Here is a 19,048-nt window from a genome sequence, read left to right on the forward strand (position 1 = left end):
TATCGAGACGTTTCAGTAAAAATTGGCACAATTATTTTGCAAAAGTAAACGCGAGAATTATAAAGATGTGTGGCAATTTTTCATTAACGATTGTGCTCAAAGGTAATTTTTTGTTAATTTGCATAATGTATCAAATGAATATCGGTATATATGTCGAATAATTGTCTGTTAAATTGAAGTATATTTTTCCAATTAATTTCGTGAAGTATTTTATCATATGTAATTACATTTGTTCGTATCGATGCCGAATATAATTACGAATTATTAGCATTTATGAAAAATGAATAAAACGATTTTATATGATAAAGACTGATCGATGGAACACTACGTTAATGGATATAGTGTCCGCTTTCAAAGTGAGTGTATAATATAGCGGCATTATTTTTCGTTCGATCAAGGGTATCGCATCAAAATTAATAGAGGTAATCTTCGTGCTATTTCGTTAGATTCTTTGTCGATCAATAGCAACATGACAGCGGCATATTTGTCTACTGCTAAAAGTTTCGAGCTAGCAACACTTGTTAACGGTGAGCATGTATTAATGCTACGAGCTGAACACTGTAAAAGCCACGATACAGTATCAAAGGAAGAGTCGCGCGTAGTTTGCGTAGTGGAACGCGAGCTCGTATAATTTCCCTTTAATCCCTTAAACACGATAGTGGATGAATACTAAACACACTCAATTAAAGCCGCCCGTTCACGAAAACTTTTGAAATTGGTTGAAAGTAACTCACCCTCAATGGTGCCGCTGCTCGGCGTGTCTCCAGAATTATAGAGGTCATCTGAAACAGAAGTTACAAGTTTATCGGCTGTGGTGGTACTCTTTGGTAAAGATGGATATTGGGCATGAATTAATTAACGAGTACTTGCAAAACACTTCATTAGATTAAACTTGGATAGCGCTCTTGGCGATAACGTCCATTATTTCGCGATCGGAGACGCGCGAGCGACTCTGTTCTGATCGAGAACTACTAATAAGTAAAGTAATTCAGTTTGTAATTACGTTTTCCGTAATGATCGACGTCGTAAATACGATTTAGATCTATTAAAATATCGATTCGCATGTCATCCAGCCAAGTAATTGGTATTAATTATAAAAGATGAATTTTTACAAAAGATTGCATTAGTCAAAATCAATTAATAACGATGAATAAAGAGTAACTGAATATAAAATAAAAAGGAGAGGATATTAATATGCGCATAAAGTAAATTTGAAGATGGAATAAAAGTCAATAAAAGAAGATGAGATTTTATTGTGTGCATAAGTGTATTGTAAAAATAGTAATTTATATAAAATTCGTTTAAAATAAAATTCGAAAATGTACTTGTACTAAATATACTGTCAAAACATACTTGCGTTATTTTCAAAATAAAATCCAGATGTGTACATATTTAAATTGATTTGTTGTATCTTTTGATATATATATATATATATATATATATATATATATATAGCTAAATAAAAAGAAATAATCCCTAAAAGTTTATGGTATGATACTTGAGAACCTGAAAATATTTCTCGCCAAGAAAGTATCTCACGCTCGTTTTTCTTCGTATTTATGCACGATAAACGACTCGGCTGGCTCTATAAATGTCCTTGCCTTATTAAATATCGTCGCTATTACGGACACCGACGCGTTATAGATTATGAATTTGCTTAGGGGTGAGCAATTCAATATTTCGCGCGGCCGCGAACGTTTGTTATACAAATATTCGAATGGATTGCCGCCGGGCAGTTAATATGGCGAGTAAATTTTACACAACGTAGACGCGAGTATTCCGGACAAATATCGGATTATCTAAAAGTGCAAGCAAATCCGTGGAATAATTTTCCTTGAACTATCGTTACGATATTTGCCACCATAACTGCTCTTTATTTCAATCAGACACTGTGATAAACATTAAATCGACAATTTCTCAGAAACTTGTATTTTCCTTTTATTTTTCCTTCTTGATCTTTCATTGATAATGTTTATGTATGTATACGCGAAATATAAAATACTCAATAATGTAAAACAAAGTTCAATTACTTAGAAAGATGCAGTATTTCTGTAATGCAAATTTGATCTGAAAACTAAATTTTCCATAACGAACTTTGAATGCGAACTGTTTCTATTATAGAAACTGGTGTAAGTATTTACATAGATTGCTAAATTATTAAACTCATAAATTTAAATTTATCACGAATCTTGATATGCTTTTCTAAAAATATATAAACAGTTATTTTTTAAACTATGTCCACACTTACATTATTTCAGTTTACATGAATAGATTATATAGGACACGACATCAATATAAGAAAGTATCAGTTAATATCGTCTGTTTTCTATAAGTTGTTTACGTTACCCACGCGCGTCGATGCCGCTAATTATACTTGTGTATCATGCTAATTTTACTATACATATCTATACACTGCCGTCAAAAAGTTTAAGATCAAAGTAATAAATATAAAGATCACGGAAAAAATACAAAATAGAAATGCTTCAAATTATAAATAAATTAAATTTTATTTTTAAAAGAAATACATAGTAGTGAAAACAAATAATAAAAGTTTCTATTTTATGAAAAATCACTGAACTCTCTCTTTCTCATAAAAACATTCACTCTTTTTTTCTATAACTTTCAAGTAAAATCTAGGCATTCTATCGATTAGTTCTTTTATTGTCTCATTGTCTATTCTCTCTTTAGTATCTCTCATAAAAATTTTTCAGTTTACTTAACTGGTAACGACGGCTTGTTAGGTTCCTCGAGAAAATAATTTGTTTTTACACGCATGACATTCCGTTAATTGTTTCTTTTTTATTAATAGTTGTAAAATTATGTTATAATACCTCAAAAGTAAAAATAATTTGCACTACTTTTTGGGAAGAAAATGATAAATTAAATTTATAAATTTCTTTGGACTTAAACTTTTTGACGATAGTGTATATATATATATATATATATATATGTATATTCTCGCACGTGTCCCTAATTTATAAACGAGAAGCGCTAACGAAATAGCGGTCCCGACTTTGTTTCCAAAATAACTTTATAATTTATCTTACTGTGACTTTGAGGATTTCCGCTGAAGATTAAATTGAATCAATAATACATTTGTGTAATGACCTAATTATTAAGTTGTTAAAGTGCCTAGACATCCTAAGGCTGTGCGACCATACTACTCCGATCATCCGTATAAAATGCCACGTCCATTCCTCGCAATTAAATCATCGGATGGATACGACGTCTGACATTTTTAGATTGGACTTGACCGCGTACGAAAACGATTGGCGATACGTCACTCGATCACGTCTGACCTCGTGTTTATATCGACATGATTGCGTAGTCTAATGTCTAAACCAGGCTAGGATCAACGTTCAGGGATCGTTTTCTCACGATCGCGCGACTTTAGTGACTGAAAACTCGGCCAAATAAAGATAGCTGTATCACGACGTCTCTAAAGAATATCTAATAATAGATTTTCCAAGCAGGCTGTTTTTAGTTCACTAACATATCTCGTATATCAGAAATACGTGAGTTTATATAATAAGAAGAGAATTCTAAGATAGTAATTTCACCGTGATTTGATTTATCTGCAACAACCACAAATATACAACCGTAATCCCTGAACGAAAGCAATGCTTTATATCTAGTTTCAGTTTATATATTTAATTCGCTCTCTCTCTCTCTTTCTCTCTTTCTCTCTTTCTCTTTTTCCCTTTCATGTAATAAATTGAAATACAGTATAATACAGTTATACACATAATAATACTGACTTTCTAAAAATGTTTACATCAATTTGTGTCAACTGTTGAAATTGTGTTGTTTTAGTTATTGCTTTGAATATATCGCTATCGCAAAAATTATTTTACGTACGCAAAGAATTTGCGCGCAAAATCAACCGTACCCGGGCTTTCTCAAAGAATGTTCGCGCGCCCTTCGAAATTCTACACGTAGTAAAGTAAAGATCCAAAGGTTTTTCTTAAGACCTTGCCGAGCCAGCACTTCTGACACAATATGACTTTGCGTTGTTTCGTCATACTACGAGAGAGTAAAAAGCGATTGGATCCGAGACGTGAGAGGAGTACCTATGAACGAAGACGAAGCTACAAAATTGCCACGGGTATAAAAGATGGAGGGATGTCCCGAAATGTTTCATAAACGCTTTCCTTCAACATTAGATTTTTCGACACATCGCGCGAACGGACCAAAATATATTTCCAATCTGGAAATGAAGCAGTGACATGTACCTTTGCATTCTCGCGTGAAAAACTGATTTTTCGCTTTCCTTAAAAAAAGTAATTTAAAATAATCAATAACGTTTTTTTTTCCTAAATAAAATTTAAAAAAAGCTAAATCAGAATATATATAAATCGTTTTTACTGTTAAAAAGTATATTAATTTTCAGCTCTACTTTCAATAATAGGATATCACCAGCTTCATAACTGAAGTGTATGTAAGAAATTATTAATGATTTCAGAGAAATTATAAAATTACAAAGCTTAAAAACTCTTTGTAATTATTTTCATTTTAATCAATTATAAGAAAAAGCAACTCAGCCGTAAAAACTATTGTTTAAAGTTTACATATGAAAAATCAATTAAAATTTTTTTTGTTTCAAATAAATAATAATTACAGCGTTTCACTGCACTCTCGGCGATACGTAATCCTTTTGCTGTTTTAGTAATTAGAGATTTAACTTATTAACCAGATGCTTTGAACATTCCGACATTGCCATTCGTAAAGTGAAAATCCACTCGAACGAATTCTTGTCATGTGGCGCTAATTTACGCTCGCTAAGCATCAGCAAAGTTTTATTAGTTCCCGCAATGCGATTTGCAATTTGCTTCATATTCCGTAAATTGGCGCGTCGAATAAGTTTGCCATGGGAACGCCCGAGGACTGGAGTTGTTTAGGCCACGACGTAAAATGAATCGAGCATAATGGCCTAACATAAACTGAAATTGAAGGTGTTGCGAAATCGATCCCCACGTCAAACTTCTAGCCTGGCGTAAATTCGCCTTGTATGTGTCTACGCGTTATAAAACGAATTAATTTCTGCTAACGACAGGTCGGCCTCAGCAACGACCAATTTTAGCAACGTATATACATATATATATACACTCCTATATACATCGAAGGCAGCTTCATTATGAACCCATTGTTACTCGCACATTCTAACGAATGAATAAGAGATGCTTGCGGAACATTTGTTGCATACAAATCAACTTTTTAATCATTTTTGGAAGCGAATTATTATTATTATGCTGTTTATTACAATAGAAAAATAATATTCAATAAATAAAAAAATGTATGTACTGTTTATTAGTTTTAGAAGCTAAAAGTATAAAATTAAATAGAGATTAATGAGACTGTTCAGATAAAACTTGTTTATAAAAATTAATATTTTTGTAAAAAAAAATATTATATAGAAAAGAGAGCTGTCTGATATCTTTATTATTAATAAAATAAATAGCCTTTTATTTTCGCTTTTTACTATCCTTTTTTGTTTTTGAAAACCAGTGCACGTAGGGAATTTCAAATTTAATGAAGAAAACGAATAATTAAATTATTATTAAATTATTTTAATAAATTATATAATAATCTAGCTATACAATATATCTTATTTTTCTAAAATAAATTTACACAGAAAAATTACTGCTTTAAAAACGTATTTTATAAATGTCGATATAAATACAATGGCGACACAATGTGACTCGATTATGTATGTAAACGTGAACATATCTGTTATTGTTATCTCTAATATTTTACGCTTTTTCCTGTACATACATTGCCTTTAGAAGTATAATACATTCGCAATGGGAGTCAACGATTTTTTTATTGCGGTCAGAGAACAATATCGGGCATTGCACTCAATTAACCGAAGAACAATTACTTTCAATGAGGTTCAATGAAATTCACAGCGCGTTTTATAAACACCAGTTTATTTCGTTGTGGGAGGTGATACCGCCAAAATATCTCTATTCAAATCCGTTTTATGCGTCGAATGACATCTGTAAAAATACTCGTAAAATTCGTGAAATATAATATTAATCGTGAAAAATAATTTTTATGTAATATGCAAAGCAATAAAGCAAACTTTTATTGACATGCAAGTTGACGTGATTTTTCATAGCAACTAAATACAATTTCTCTAATACTTTTTTTTTATTTAAAAAAATTTTCTTTTTTTCGATCATTTAATACCTAATAATAATTTTAGCATGTTGCAATAATTAAGACAAATGTTTTCAGGTTGAGGAGAATAAAAAGTCTCTATAAATAATTGTAATGAATGCACTACTTACTCTGATATAACTAATAAAAATTGTTTATTAATTTCAATTCAATGCGCGTCTGTTGAAATATAGAATAAAGAAACATTTTCTTATGTGCCCGAAAATTCATGATTCTAATTTAGAAAGTGCTATTCGCGCGTATGCTTCGGTACACCGAAACGAACTCGGTCCGCTGGTTCCTTTGTTTCTCTTTTGGACTTAGGTATTTTACTCGTGTACTTAACTCACCGGCAAAGGAACAATCCGTCTGCCCTTATAGAACGTACGCGATTAAACTTTTCTCAACGAATCGAATTTAACTTTCTGTGCCGGTCGAGGTAACTACTTTTGTTACTCGCTCGCCAACAACCTCGTTACACGTTGAACACCGCACTGTGCCGAGATGGACTTCTGGAAGTTGCACTCAAAAAGAGAACGAGTTAACTATTGATTCTGAGCAACCGGATGAGAGCTCTAATCATAACTGTTATGGAGTCGTCTACGCACACATAGTTATTTCTTTCGAAATGAACAACTATCAGAGCAGAGAATAAAAAGAATCGAATATACACAGTGTCACACTTTGATAGGTACTATATGTATATTAATGAAATGCGAGTACATAAAGTATAATTATGCTTTCAATAAACAAATGCAGGAGAATAATTTATTTTTTATTATTAATTTAATAATATTTATGCATCCAACTGACAATGTTAATTATTTTCCAATATATTAAAAAACTATTAATGTTTTCAACTTAAAAGCATGTGAATATGTTCGTTCTAAGGAGAAATTAAATATTAACATTATGGGTGAGAACGACGCGCACGCGAAAAGTTATTACCGCGTAAAAAGTTCTAATTAGTTCTTATGGACGAGAGACGTTTCCAATATATCAAAACTCATGTCGGATAAAAAAAAATTGGGAAATCTATAAAAAAACAGTCGCTCCAAATTAGCCGGGTAACACAATCTTCTCCCTCACGTGGTTGTTTTTATGCGTTCTAATCAGAAACGACGAAGCTGATAATGAACGAATGAACGTGGCACTCCTAACTATGTCCTTTTCTCATTACCGCTATACCGTCTGTATTCCCTTCCCTTCAGTCTGGCTTTCCCATTTTTCTTAGCCGTTGTCCTCGCCTCCGTCACTATTTGTGTTTTCTTTTCATTAACACCGAGTCGTCGTTTGCGCGCCTGACATAGTTTCGCGCGTACTTCATTCGTCTCGTTACTGTTTCTCTTTTTCATCCACGCTCGGACGAGAGGAAAGACAGCGAAAAGACACGTTTTTCTGCAGTAACGATCGATGATAAAAATATAGTGATTAATATCGGATAATATATAAGACTATATAGTTTGCATAATGATTGTCAATTTTCAATTCCTCTTCTCAATTAATGCAGAAATTATTCATAATAAAAAAAGAAAAGACATAAAGTTCTGTTTTAACAAATATATAATTTGTACTAAAAAAATATCGATTATCAAAACAAATAGCCGTAATTAATGGAACGTGTTGATGAAATCGCGACGTGTCCATTAAATTATTCACGATGTGTTAAAAGCGCGCGTGACAGTTTGAGTTTATTTAAAACAGACGACGCCGGGTTAACTTTTGTTCACCGACCGGATAAATGTTTACTCGGTAATAACATTCATGACCCGAAAATTGTGTTCGGTTATTTCAAATGCAACGTGGAGAGATCGCACGACGCAATACAGATAATTTTTACCGCAGACTCATTCGAAAATAACGATGATGTCAACGTAGTATAAATTTCTTGACATGTCGTTGTTCGTTGTCGTTCCTTTTTACACGAAATCGATCTTGTCTCTATTTGTGTCAGGTCAGCGACTTTTACCGCAGGATGTGATACACGCTAAATATAGATAAACAATGCGATGATAGAGCAAACAGCAACTTTGTGGTAATTCTGGGAAAGCAAAAGTATAATAGCAAATAAACATTGACCTTTTGCATATTGTACATTGACATAACTCACAAGTGATGTTTGCCGAGGATATTTTCGCAATCAGTTGAATTTATCAATACGGTATGAATACTGTTCATTCAGGAGGAGGAACATGCCAAGGAATTTATGCGGTCGCAGATGCTTAAGAACACGGTAAACAACCAGACGTACAGACCATCTTTATTTTTCCCGGCACAATAATCGAAGGAATGGATGCAATTATAAGACAGTTTTTTTTCGTTTTCAAAAAAACATAAAGTCTTTGAGAGTCAATTATGGTATATCATTCTTTTATTAATCTATAAAAAAAGAGGCCAAAACTTTTATCACATAATTATAAGCGTAAATTGGGATATCAAGTTTTTATTTTTGCTGATCCATACGATTATTCCGTCTAATAGGTCAATCATCAATCTCTGCGTTTCCAAAAGGGACGCAATGGATTGGAACAAATTGTTACGCGCAATGTACACACAAACTCTCACCGATTACACAAGCCTCCCGGTATACTGATACTGACGCAGAGGAGGATAATTAAAATTGATAGCTCTGCGTTATACGTACATTACGACCGATTCCCTTCCGATAGACGGGTGTAATTCACGCCATTTGACGAATCGGGCGTGAAATTAATTTTGCCATTAGTGCGCTTTGACGCGCATTATCAGGCGGCCGCAGCGCAGCGGCCCGCCCGCTTCGCGAATCGCATCTCGCGCCCGCGAGCAGCATCACCATACGTCACGCGGCATATATCTCGCATATGGAATGAATGCGTCCTACCGTAAGCAATTTTCGCCTCCAAATTGAGCTTGCACTCGTGCCGCGTCGTATACATGTAGGGCCGCGGCTCACCCGGGCACCAGGGCACCGCCGGACCGCAAACGCATTTGCCGGCGGCCGCTGCATTTCCGGTTTCGACCGTCGCGGTTCCCTCGCCGACCAGGTTGCAGCCGGGACCCGACATCATTGGCCCGTGTGGACAATGCCTCCTCCATCTGCCCGGGATCTCTGGAAAATGTAATTACGTCAGATAACGGGTATGTGTGTGTGTGTGAACACAAATTGTTCATATATTTAATTAAGAAGTTAAAAAAATTACTTTAAAAATCTATCATTTACATATAAAACTATCCAATATGTAAAAAAAAAACAGTTTTAAATATAATCAACAAACAAATATCAAATTCCAAAAAGTTCATGCACTCTAATGATTGACTTAAAGAAAAAACACAAACAATAACTGCACGAGATACTTGCGAACGATAAAACATTTCCGACATCACTTTGCGTTTGTTTTATATAAGTTTGACTAACAACTAACTTGTAGGTATTGTAATTTTAAATTTAATTTATTATTGGCTGAAGAGGCAAAAGTAATTGTCGAAACGTCCCACTATTTATTATTTATTTGACCAAGTTATGTATTTAAAATAATAAATCAAAAAAATACCCATAGTACGCTCGTATAAGCCTATTATTTAATTACTTAAATATTAAATTAATTTTTTTTTTCAATTAAATCTTAAATTACTGCTAAATTAGTTGAATCGTTATTTTTTAATTATGAATTATAAATATAAACTCTATTTTTTTTAGGGGGGGGGAGGAGCTTTAGTATTTTCTAATCTATTGATATATCTGGGTACGTGAACAAAGAAAGCGGATCGGAATTTTAATATGAGAGATAAGATAGTTAAAAAGAAAAAAGATTGACATGATTTTAATTATTATTGCGTTAATATATTGATAGTAATAATTATAATAAGTTAGTTTAAAAGAAATAATCTGAAATTGTAGAAATCGATGAACCTCGCACGGTCGGTCTATGCCGACTAAATTGGTTTTACTCTTCAATGTGCAACTTTATTATTTATCGGATCGATATATCGCACGATGTTTTCTTTTATGCGCCCGATTAAACTTTGACGAACGACGTGATTTTCGGCATGCTTAAATGGAGATATAAACAACGTGTTTACGTTTAATGTTTGTTATCGGTCCGTACAAGCACGCTTATCGCGGAATACTAAGCAATCGAGTTAATTTCACATCACGATAGCATGCACTGCACTGTCATCGGCAGATTATTATTATACGCATCAAACGATGAAATTGGAAAACCGATTCCGATCACAATCGTGCGATCGCCGATAAATAATACTCGAAATATTTGCATAACATCGACTGACGCGAGAGCTCGTGTCTCTTGTAGAAAAAAAAAAGTGCTCTCTGTTATAACGCGCATAGTTCATAACACTCGATAATGACTTGTCATAATCCGGATTTATATAACTACGCCAGGCATTGCGTTGCGAGGAAAAAATTCCACACAACGCGTGAGCGAAGCAATGCATGCGGGGTTATATTGGAATTTGTAAAGTGCAATGACGGTATGGAAAAAATTTCCAGAATCATTCCAGCATCCGTGGCGAATTCGCCGGCGCGAATCGGAGCAAATCGAGCATCGATAACGGCGCAATTACAAGATCGTCAACATCACCAGGCATCGTGCATATATCGCTCGTCGTCAGATTAGGACAGGGGAGAGTTCCATTAATACACCCGAGGGAGTATAATGCGGTCGCCTAATGAGACGTGGTGTGTACCCGGACGACAAATTCGAATTCAATTGTGTTCGCTATACTAGTCGCACACCAGTAACCGAGAGAAATACCGAGAGGAAGAAGAGGGAAAAAAAGAAGAGAGAGAGAGAGAGAGAGAGAGAGAGAGAGAGAGAGAGAGAGAAAGCGTCGGAATTTTAAAGAAAAAGGACAACAGTTAATTTTCACCGTTTGCACGAAATAATCCCATGAAAACTTCACGGAAGGAAAAAAAGGAAGAGAAGCGGGCGATAGAGCGGGCAGAAACGGGACGATCAACCAACCGGATGGTAAATCGAGGCCGAGTTGTTGGACACGAAGGGCGATTACGACCTATCGTGATAACCTGATCTCCGTGGTCACGATGACCTTCCCGCACCGCCTCCCACGCCTTCGACCGTGCGCTTCGATCGATAAGTTTAATAATCCACAGACGGCCTGTGCGGAGAAAATCGAATTTGCCGATCGGTTTGCCCTCTGGGCCGTGCTAAATGCGAATTCATTTCGAGCTAATGGCTGGGAATGCGCTCCCGTCTAATTGCCCACTACCAGGTATACGCTACGAGTTTGCAAGTCGAGAACGCAACCGAACCGCGGCGGTATTCGATTAAGAAAATCGAGGACAATAAGGTGCGAGAAAGTATCCCAAGGATGGGCCATTAAAGCGACCGGACGTGGCCAAGTCCATCATAAAACTATATTTTTTCTTCAAGATAATGTTTTAAAAATTGCCGGTATGATTTGTATCAATCATTGGTAGCTTTAACTATTTGATTTAAAAATTGCTTTTTATATTTTACAAGTATTATCCCGCTGAGAATATCTTTCTTGGCTTTATGTGTATCATGCTACGTTGCACGAGCAACGTCAGAAATTAGATGTTAATTTAATTTATACCATTAAAAACATTTTTTAGGTAAACAATCGATTAAATATAGAAGATAAAAATTTCTTAACCAAGAATATATTCATAAATAATTATAATAAAAATAAATATTCATAAATAATTTTATAAATATGAAATTATGTATTAATCTCTTTATACATATTAAAGCATTAATTAATTCTTTTCCTTAAAAGGATTTAATTAATTCTTTTTTTTTATGTTTCAAAAATGTAATTTGATGAAAAACGCCGAATCGCCACTTTTTACGCAAATTAATTTCAAACTAATGGACTGTGCATGCGAGAATCAATTGGCCGTGAATGTTCGAACACATTTCCGCTTTTAACATACGTGCATTACGCTGTCGATTCTTCCGGAATCGCGACCAGAAATTCGAGAAGTCAGAATGCATTACGGTTTTACTCAGTAATCGGCTTACGTGGAGACGTGTTTGGTCTCTTGTCCCGATGTCAGTAATCCGTTAAATCGCTAGCCACTTCGTTAAATCGTCAATGTATGCCGAGACACTTACTTACATTTCTCTCACTAAGTTTTCTTTGAGAAAGGAGTTTACACATTCATAGGAAATTGTTTACATATAAAATTATTCTTCCTTCTAACAGATTATTTTCGCATCAACGCGCATGCATAAAGTTAATAAACTTAATCAATAAATATTTAACTACTAAATACTAATTAACTTAATAAATACTAATATTATATTCTTATTTTAAATAAAACAGAGGCTGCTCTTTAAAAACTTGATTTCTTCTAAATTTTAGATGATCAATCTTTCTCTCTTAATCTAATTAAGCTCAGTTTATTCAATTATTTCAATGTATATATAAATGAGCATTATAGAACAAGGAATGTTAAAGCAACAATCAGACTTAACGTAAATAACATTATCCCACCAGCTCTTTCTTTATCTACAAAATAATCAACGCATTAATTAATAAATCTGTGATACCGTGATGAGGGGAAAATAACGGCACTGATTGATAAATAAATGCGCATTTTATGCAGATCTACTTTGCATTAATTTTCGATAATTACAATGTGCGATAATATATGTGCTTCAAATCAGTTAAGCCGCCACAAACCCGTTGCTAAAATATTGCCGCAACGACAAGCGTGTAGTAATGAAACATTTTATAGACTCATTACACGCGAGTGACACGCGAGTTTATACGGTTGCTGCATGGGCCATTTAGTAGAATACAGTGACGCGCGGCGAAATTCAAAGCAGATTTCCAAAGTAAACAGAGTTAGGAAAAATTATGATGTTATACATCCCGTCGGCGGTAAGTAACTTCATCGGTGAGAGGAGCGGTTTAATCAACCAACACGCGGACGGTATTAAGGACGACGTAAAGAATCATGCGCCGTGGGAAGAAGGCGAAATTACAGGGACTACATCCTTAGATTTTTTACAAACCTCATCTGCATAACGTAACGCGAAAGGATGACGCAGCAAAATGCGCCCCTCCAGGTGACGATGATTTATTTTTCTACTCGAGTACACTTATTTTTTTGCATGTACAATAATGTATAACAACGGCAACTCTTATGCGAAAATAATGAATATGTATGTTGCTTAATCTGTAGTAGAGTATTGTATATAAAGATGGAAAATATTTATGTTATAATTTTTCAAATCTTCGCGTGCGAGTAAAACGAGTATTTGCGCTGGAAGCTATGTTTGGAGTTAACGCGAAAACCGGATCCATCGATATGACTTCCTTTAGTTTTACGCTCCCTGCACGTGTATACGTCTGATAGGGTTGCGCAATTTTCCTTTAACGATCACGTCGAATCGGATCGTAAAACTAGCTTTCGTATACTTTTGCTGATAAAAATGTCTTTTTATTATTTCTAGATCTCCTCATCCTCCCGAGAGTACAAGTACATCCTGTGTCATCAAAAGATTTCAAGCAAAAATAAAAGATTCACAGACCGAATGCGAGTAGTCCTAAAACGTGAGTATTCGGTTTCAATATTTTCTCGTGTTGCAATGCGGAACATAAAGTCGGTGGAAGTCATTCGGGCGCGTTTGCGATTAGAAACATAGCGTGGATCTCGAAATTGCTTGACCTCGTGATATCCTCGCATTTCGGTATTTGTCTGAGGTTACGTCAGTCTCGTTAAATTGGACCTCGAGTATTCTCGAATGTCAGGAGAGTTCCATAACTTTGAAAATAATCCAATAAACTTAAATAATAAAGGAATTTAACGAAATATAACACATTCCACGTCGTATCTAAACTTTCTTCCAAATTAATATTCTCTCCTCATTAACAAAATATACTCGTCGATAAAAAATAATTTTGCACTCTTTTCTCCTCGAGAACTTCCATCTAAATTAATAATGAAATAATAAATGAATCTAAATTACTTCAGACTTATTCAAGTCACGCTATTGTGAAGAAAAGAACGTGTTTTTAATAATTTTAATACTCCTCTACAAATAAAAAAATAAATAATCTGTCTCAATATAACGCCATATGCGCGCTCGTGTATTTTAGTCGAGAAAAAAAAAAAAAAAAAAAGGAAAATCTGTTTTTCCAAGCACGAGAACGAAGCGGGTTTAAAAAAATAAGAGAGAGAAAGAGAGACTCTCGTGCGGGTGGCAGTTGTTTCTGCAGTATGCGTAATGTATGATACTCGAGAAAATTATGGTACGTTTAATGGATACGACACGACCTCGTTGTGCCGATGAAAACGGTATATCTCGCATATGTATGCATATATACCTTTGACAGTGCATGCTTGCGCTCTCTCAAGTACTCAGGAGTATTCGCGCGTTCGGTTTCATTTTCTCTCAAACGCAATGATAGCGTCATTGCGCCGTGCGCTGCATCGAGTGATCAATATTTACAGAATTATTGATTATGATAGAATATACTTACTACGTAAGCTTTCAGTTTATCGAATCGGTTTACAAAAGTAAGCTTGGGGTGTAGCTCTATAACGAATGAAAGCGTAGCTTTTGCAAAATCAAAATCAATCTATTAAACTGACAAATGCTAATGTATTATTAAAGGCCTGTTCAACATATGCAAATTTATATGCCTATACATTGTATTCACGTAACATATATAGTAAGCATTAATATAATAATTATTTATTATACGATTAAAATATAATACTATGTATACTTATATATAATTGAAATAATATTATATAAAATATCTTTATATTTTAGACAAAAATTACATCCTCTTTAATTGGTAAAATTAGTTTTACATCGCGCACCGTCCATCGTATGATTCGCAACATACATATGTACAATACACGTTCTTTCTGTCCAACTCGTAAAGCGATACAGTTGTTCGTAGAAAAATGAATTACATTCACGAAAGCACAAATACACACACAAACACTGGAATTTTATATTTCAACATATCCGTATTTACATTCGTGATTGTCTTCTTCTATATAATTCCGCAGTTACCCCTGATCCCGATAGAATTTTTCAAAGTTTCGGTACACAGAGTGGTTAGGTATGCTTTCTCCTCTGTGCCAGTACTATCAGTTTGCAAATACATTTTACAGATAGATATTCATTTCGATATAACACAGCGTCAAACATAATATAAAGCGCGATATTTTTCTCTACGTAAAGTCTCTTTTTCAAATTTTTTTACACAACGTTGTAAACGCGCTTGAAAGCGGCTGAACAATTTATGGCGTTTTCACAGAAATAAAAACGAATGATACAAAAGACACCAACGTGCGAGTAACGCATTTTATTTTCACATTTCTTATACGGTTAAATTTCGAAATATGAATTATTCTTAATCGAAAATATAATATTCAGTTAATATCGATTATTTTTTACAAAATCACGTAGTTGATTTTTCTTTAATGATTAACAGAAATAAACACGATACCTTAATCTTCAAGTTTGTTCTTGAGTGAAAAGTTTCTAAATCTTAAAAGCTATTATACAAGGATTTCGGTAAATTAACGTTCATTCACATATCAACGTTTAGCATGATTTTCGCGAATTCAGACGTTGAGTTCCTCTTCGGGAAACTGCTGCGTTGCATCCTAATTAACTGGCCAAAATCGAGGTTTATCTATGAGCGTAGTTATGCAAGATTCAACCATCGCGCAATCATCATTAAATGGTAACTATCCACGCTAATCCCTATCATTATAGCCATCCATCGATTTTCCAAGAGCATTATCGAATTTCAGTGATTTCTATCGAGTTTCATTATCGCGCGGTCATGCGACGCAAAAAATGCTGCAACAAGACACTCTATTCGATTACAACTGACAATCCGTAATGAACCTCTCTACAAGCGTGTATTTATCCACCTGTTACGATGAGTCTTTTAATCATTAATTGTTTTAATAATCACTGATAAATTAAAAACGACGATATTTAATATAACAGTATAAAACGATAAAAAAAATTACGCATTTGTAATTGGAACCAATGTGAGACATCTGATACAATTATTTTACAAAATAGGTTACACGTAATTTGTTGTATATAGTTTCGTACTCATTGTGCGCATTGTGTATATGTGTGTACAATTACATTTTATTTTTTGTATTATATGCCCCGATTTTTTAATAAATAAACGCCGAATAAGCGCCAAGATTCCAAGCATTTTGAACTATTTCACATTTTTTTACAAAATACTACTTTATCGTACAATATTTCTGATATATACCTGTCACAACAAAATTTCAGATTACTTTACTGAAAAATATAACTCGTTATTTATTTTTAATCACACTCTATTTTTCACTTTTCAACGCTTTAATGCGTAATATACACATACACGCACGCACAACGAACTAATTTGCATATAGTTTAGAAAGCAGGAAAAAGTGCGTATTAATAAAGTCGGTAAATTTCAAATATTGTCCTTGATATTCGATGTATGGCGGTGCATTCGTGCAAAGATTGCTCGCATTTTTTTCACTCACAACCGTATCGACTGAATACTACGTTTTTACGACGCTTTTGCGACAAAAATTGCAGTTTGTTCCGTTTTGCCACTGGCCTATCAGCGTCCTATCAGATTTATCCCTGCAATCCATCCGGATGCACATGCGGACTATTCCTCCTCCTCCTCCTTCTCCTCCCTTTCTACCGCGTACACGCTGTTGCTGTAACGTCCCATATGCGTCACGTCGCATCCCATGTCTCGTGCCAGCTCACGAACCGACTGTAACTGTCGCACACACGCGCAAAAACGTAATACAGGTCGCTGTATAATATGACATACAGCTTGGAGTCCCAACGATTCGCGTGAAATAAAATAGCCAATCGATTGCGCACATGTATACGCGAGTCACCTATAACAATTCTGGAATGTAATGCGTCTCGGATCTTTAAAAAGAAACATATTGTTTTTACGAATCCTACCGTCCTTCTTCCGAATTTGGTCCTAATGTTGTATGTAATGATATATCACGATTTAAACGGTTTTGGTTGTACATTGCTAAATTTAGTAATATATACATCACTTCACTTGCATCCATGTCAAATGTAAATTTATTTAACTGAGTTTGAGTAAATTAGAAACTAAACATATGTATATTTAGGTAGAGGGAAGATGGCGATTAAATTATCTCAAGCTCTAGATAAATATCAATATATGTATATATTTTGACATAGTTTAACTCCTTCTCTATCGAACCGCATACTATTAATTTACCTTTTAATCGCGAAACTTTGGGAAATGAGAGCAATTAAATACGCGCTAAGTGCCGTTTTCTCTGCGACGTAGAAAGGCAGTTTGGAAAAAAAGGTCGAGTATTTCATTAAAAATATCTATGCAACAACCATTGTCGAGCGGAGGCATGTGCCTGAGAGAATAAAATTTTTTAATTAACATTCCTAACAAAGCAACGCGACCGTATTTCGCGCGCGGCGCTGTGTGAAAAAAAAATATATATATATATCTCGAAGTTAAACACGATTTTTTTGTTAACAATTTTATACAAACAACATACGTTTGTTCATCTAGTCACCGAATCGAGAAGAGCTTAATTCGAGGCAAAGGAGAATCCCTTTCGCGCTCCAGCTAAGAGATATATTATATACACCGCGTACGCCGTCTGCCTACGGGATGTAAAACGAATCCTTAGCTTAAAACAGTACATGCCGCGATGCACATGCGAGTCCGCGGTGCATTTATAGATTTTCCGTTGCAACATCGCCCCGCGGGATACGACGTAATGCACCAGTGGTAACATAGTGGCCCGGTATTTTGCGGTTTGCAACGGCAAAATAAACCACTGGAGCTTCGCTTCCAACTTCCGGTTTTATATCTCTCGCATACCATTTTTATCTCGCGTCTGTACATACGTCAAAAACGTGACTTAACAATTCGCGTTATGTGAGATATGCGCGCGTGATTAAAAAGCCACAACTCTTTGCTGAATCGAAAACGACGATAATCGATCTTTCACTAAGGAGTGAAATTATTAAAAATATAAAGTTCTCTTGTTTCATTCTCTTTAAACACTTATTCCGACTAGTAAAATCCCGTGCAAAGTTATTGCAGGAATGCACATTGTATAAATGAAAGAAACAAGATTTGGCATTAATAGCGATTTGATAAAGTTATTCTTATAAACAAAGTGACAATATATTTCAAAATTAAAATGCGACGACAGATATAAAAAATATATAAAAGCGGCAATGACATAATCGGGCGAATGTTTCGATCAGATTTTTCTTACCTTCTTCAGCGCAATATCTAACATATTATGTTAATGCATACACAGAAAAAAAAGAATATTCTTATTTTGACAATATCTTTAGTTTCAAAATCTAAATCTTGAAATGAGATTATATTGCGTTAAACAAAGAAAATTTGCTTGGATAAAGACATTTTATATAGTTTAAGCAAAAAAAATATATTCTTGTTGTTCAAGAATAATTTTCTTGAATGGAGAGGAAAAATGGATGGAAAATAACACATGTTCAAATCGAAGATTATAATTCTCTTAAAGTTAAAATAATTATTTTATTCTTGAAATGGACAATCGTAGTATTGAAATAAGAGTATAATATTGTTAAAATTTAAGATTTTTAAATTCTTCCAAGAAGATTATAAATTATTGCGTATACGTGAAACAATGAACGCGTTCATATGAGTGTATAAGTATTGATTTGACACTTACTTTTTTTCTGTTTACAACATACGATTTGCATTAGGTTAAAAATTGTTAGTCGCAAAACTAACTGTCAACTGTTAAAACTGGCAACTTATCTAACATAATATTATAGATTGTCAACGGACGGTTAAGTACTAAGCATATGAAAATAAAGAAAATAATTTTTCGGTAAAA

The 19,048-nt window shown here is 34.3% G+C and overlaps 1 protein-coding gene and 1 long non-coding RNA gene across 13 annotated transcripts in view; one reads left to right on the forward strand and one right to left on the reverse strand.

The window, feature by feature from the left end:
- The window catches only part of LOC140667468 (uncharacterized), a 60,067-nt gene extending 46,371 nt beyond the window's left edge, over positions 1-13,696 (forward strand). Inside the window, exon 3 of the long non-coding RNA XR_012047023.1 lies at positions 13,605-13,696. This is a non-coding gene — a long non-coding RNA (uncharacterized lncRNA). The remainder of the gene's footprint in view (positions 1-13,604) is intronic.
- The window catches only part of Cmpy (crimpy), a 268,239-nt gene that overhangs the window by 219,585 nt on the left and 29,606 nt on the right, over positions 1-19,048 (reverse strand). For all 12 annotated transcript variants that reach the window (XM_072895450.1, XM_072895451.1, XM_072895448.1 and 9 more), the window contains 2 exons: positions 9,020-9,247; positions 735-782 (listed from right to left, as the gene is read on the reverse strand). In XM_072895450.1, coding sequence (XP_072751551.1) covers positions 735-782; positions 9,020-9,247 — 276 coding nt within the window. The remainder of the gene's footprint in view (positions 1-734; positions 783-9,019; positions 9,248-19,048) is intronic.

Source organism: Anoplolepis gracilipes, chromosome 7, assembly GCF_047496725.1.
Source record: "Anoplolepis gracilipes chromosome 7, ASM4749672v1, whole genome shotgun sequence".
Classification (NCBI taxonomy): domain Eukaryota; kingdom Metazoa; phylum Arthropoda; class Insecta; order Hymenoptera; family Formicidae; genus Anoplolepis; species Anoplolepis gracilipes.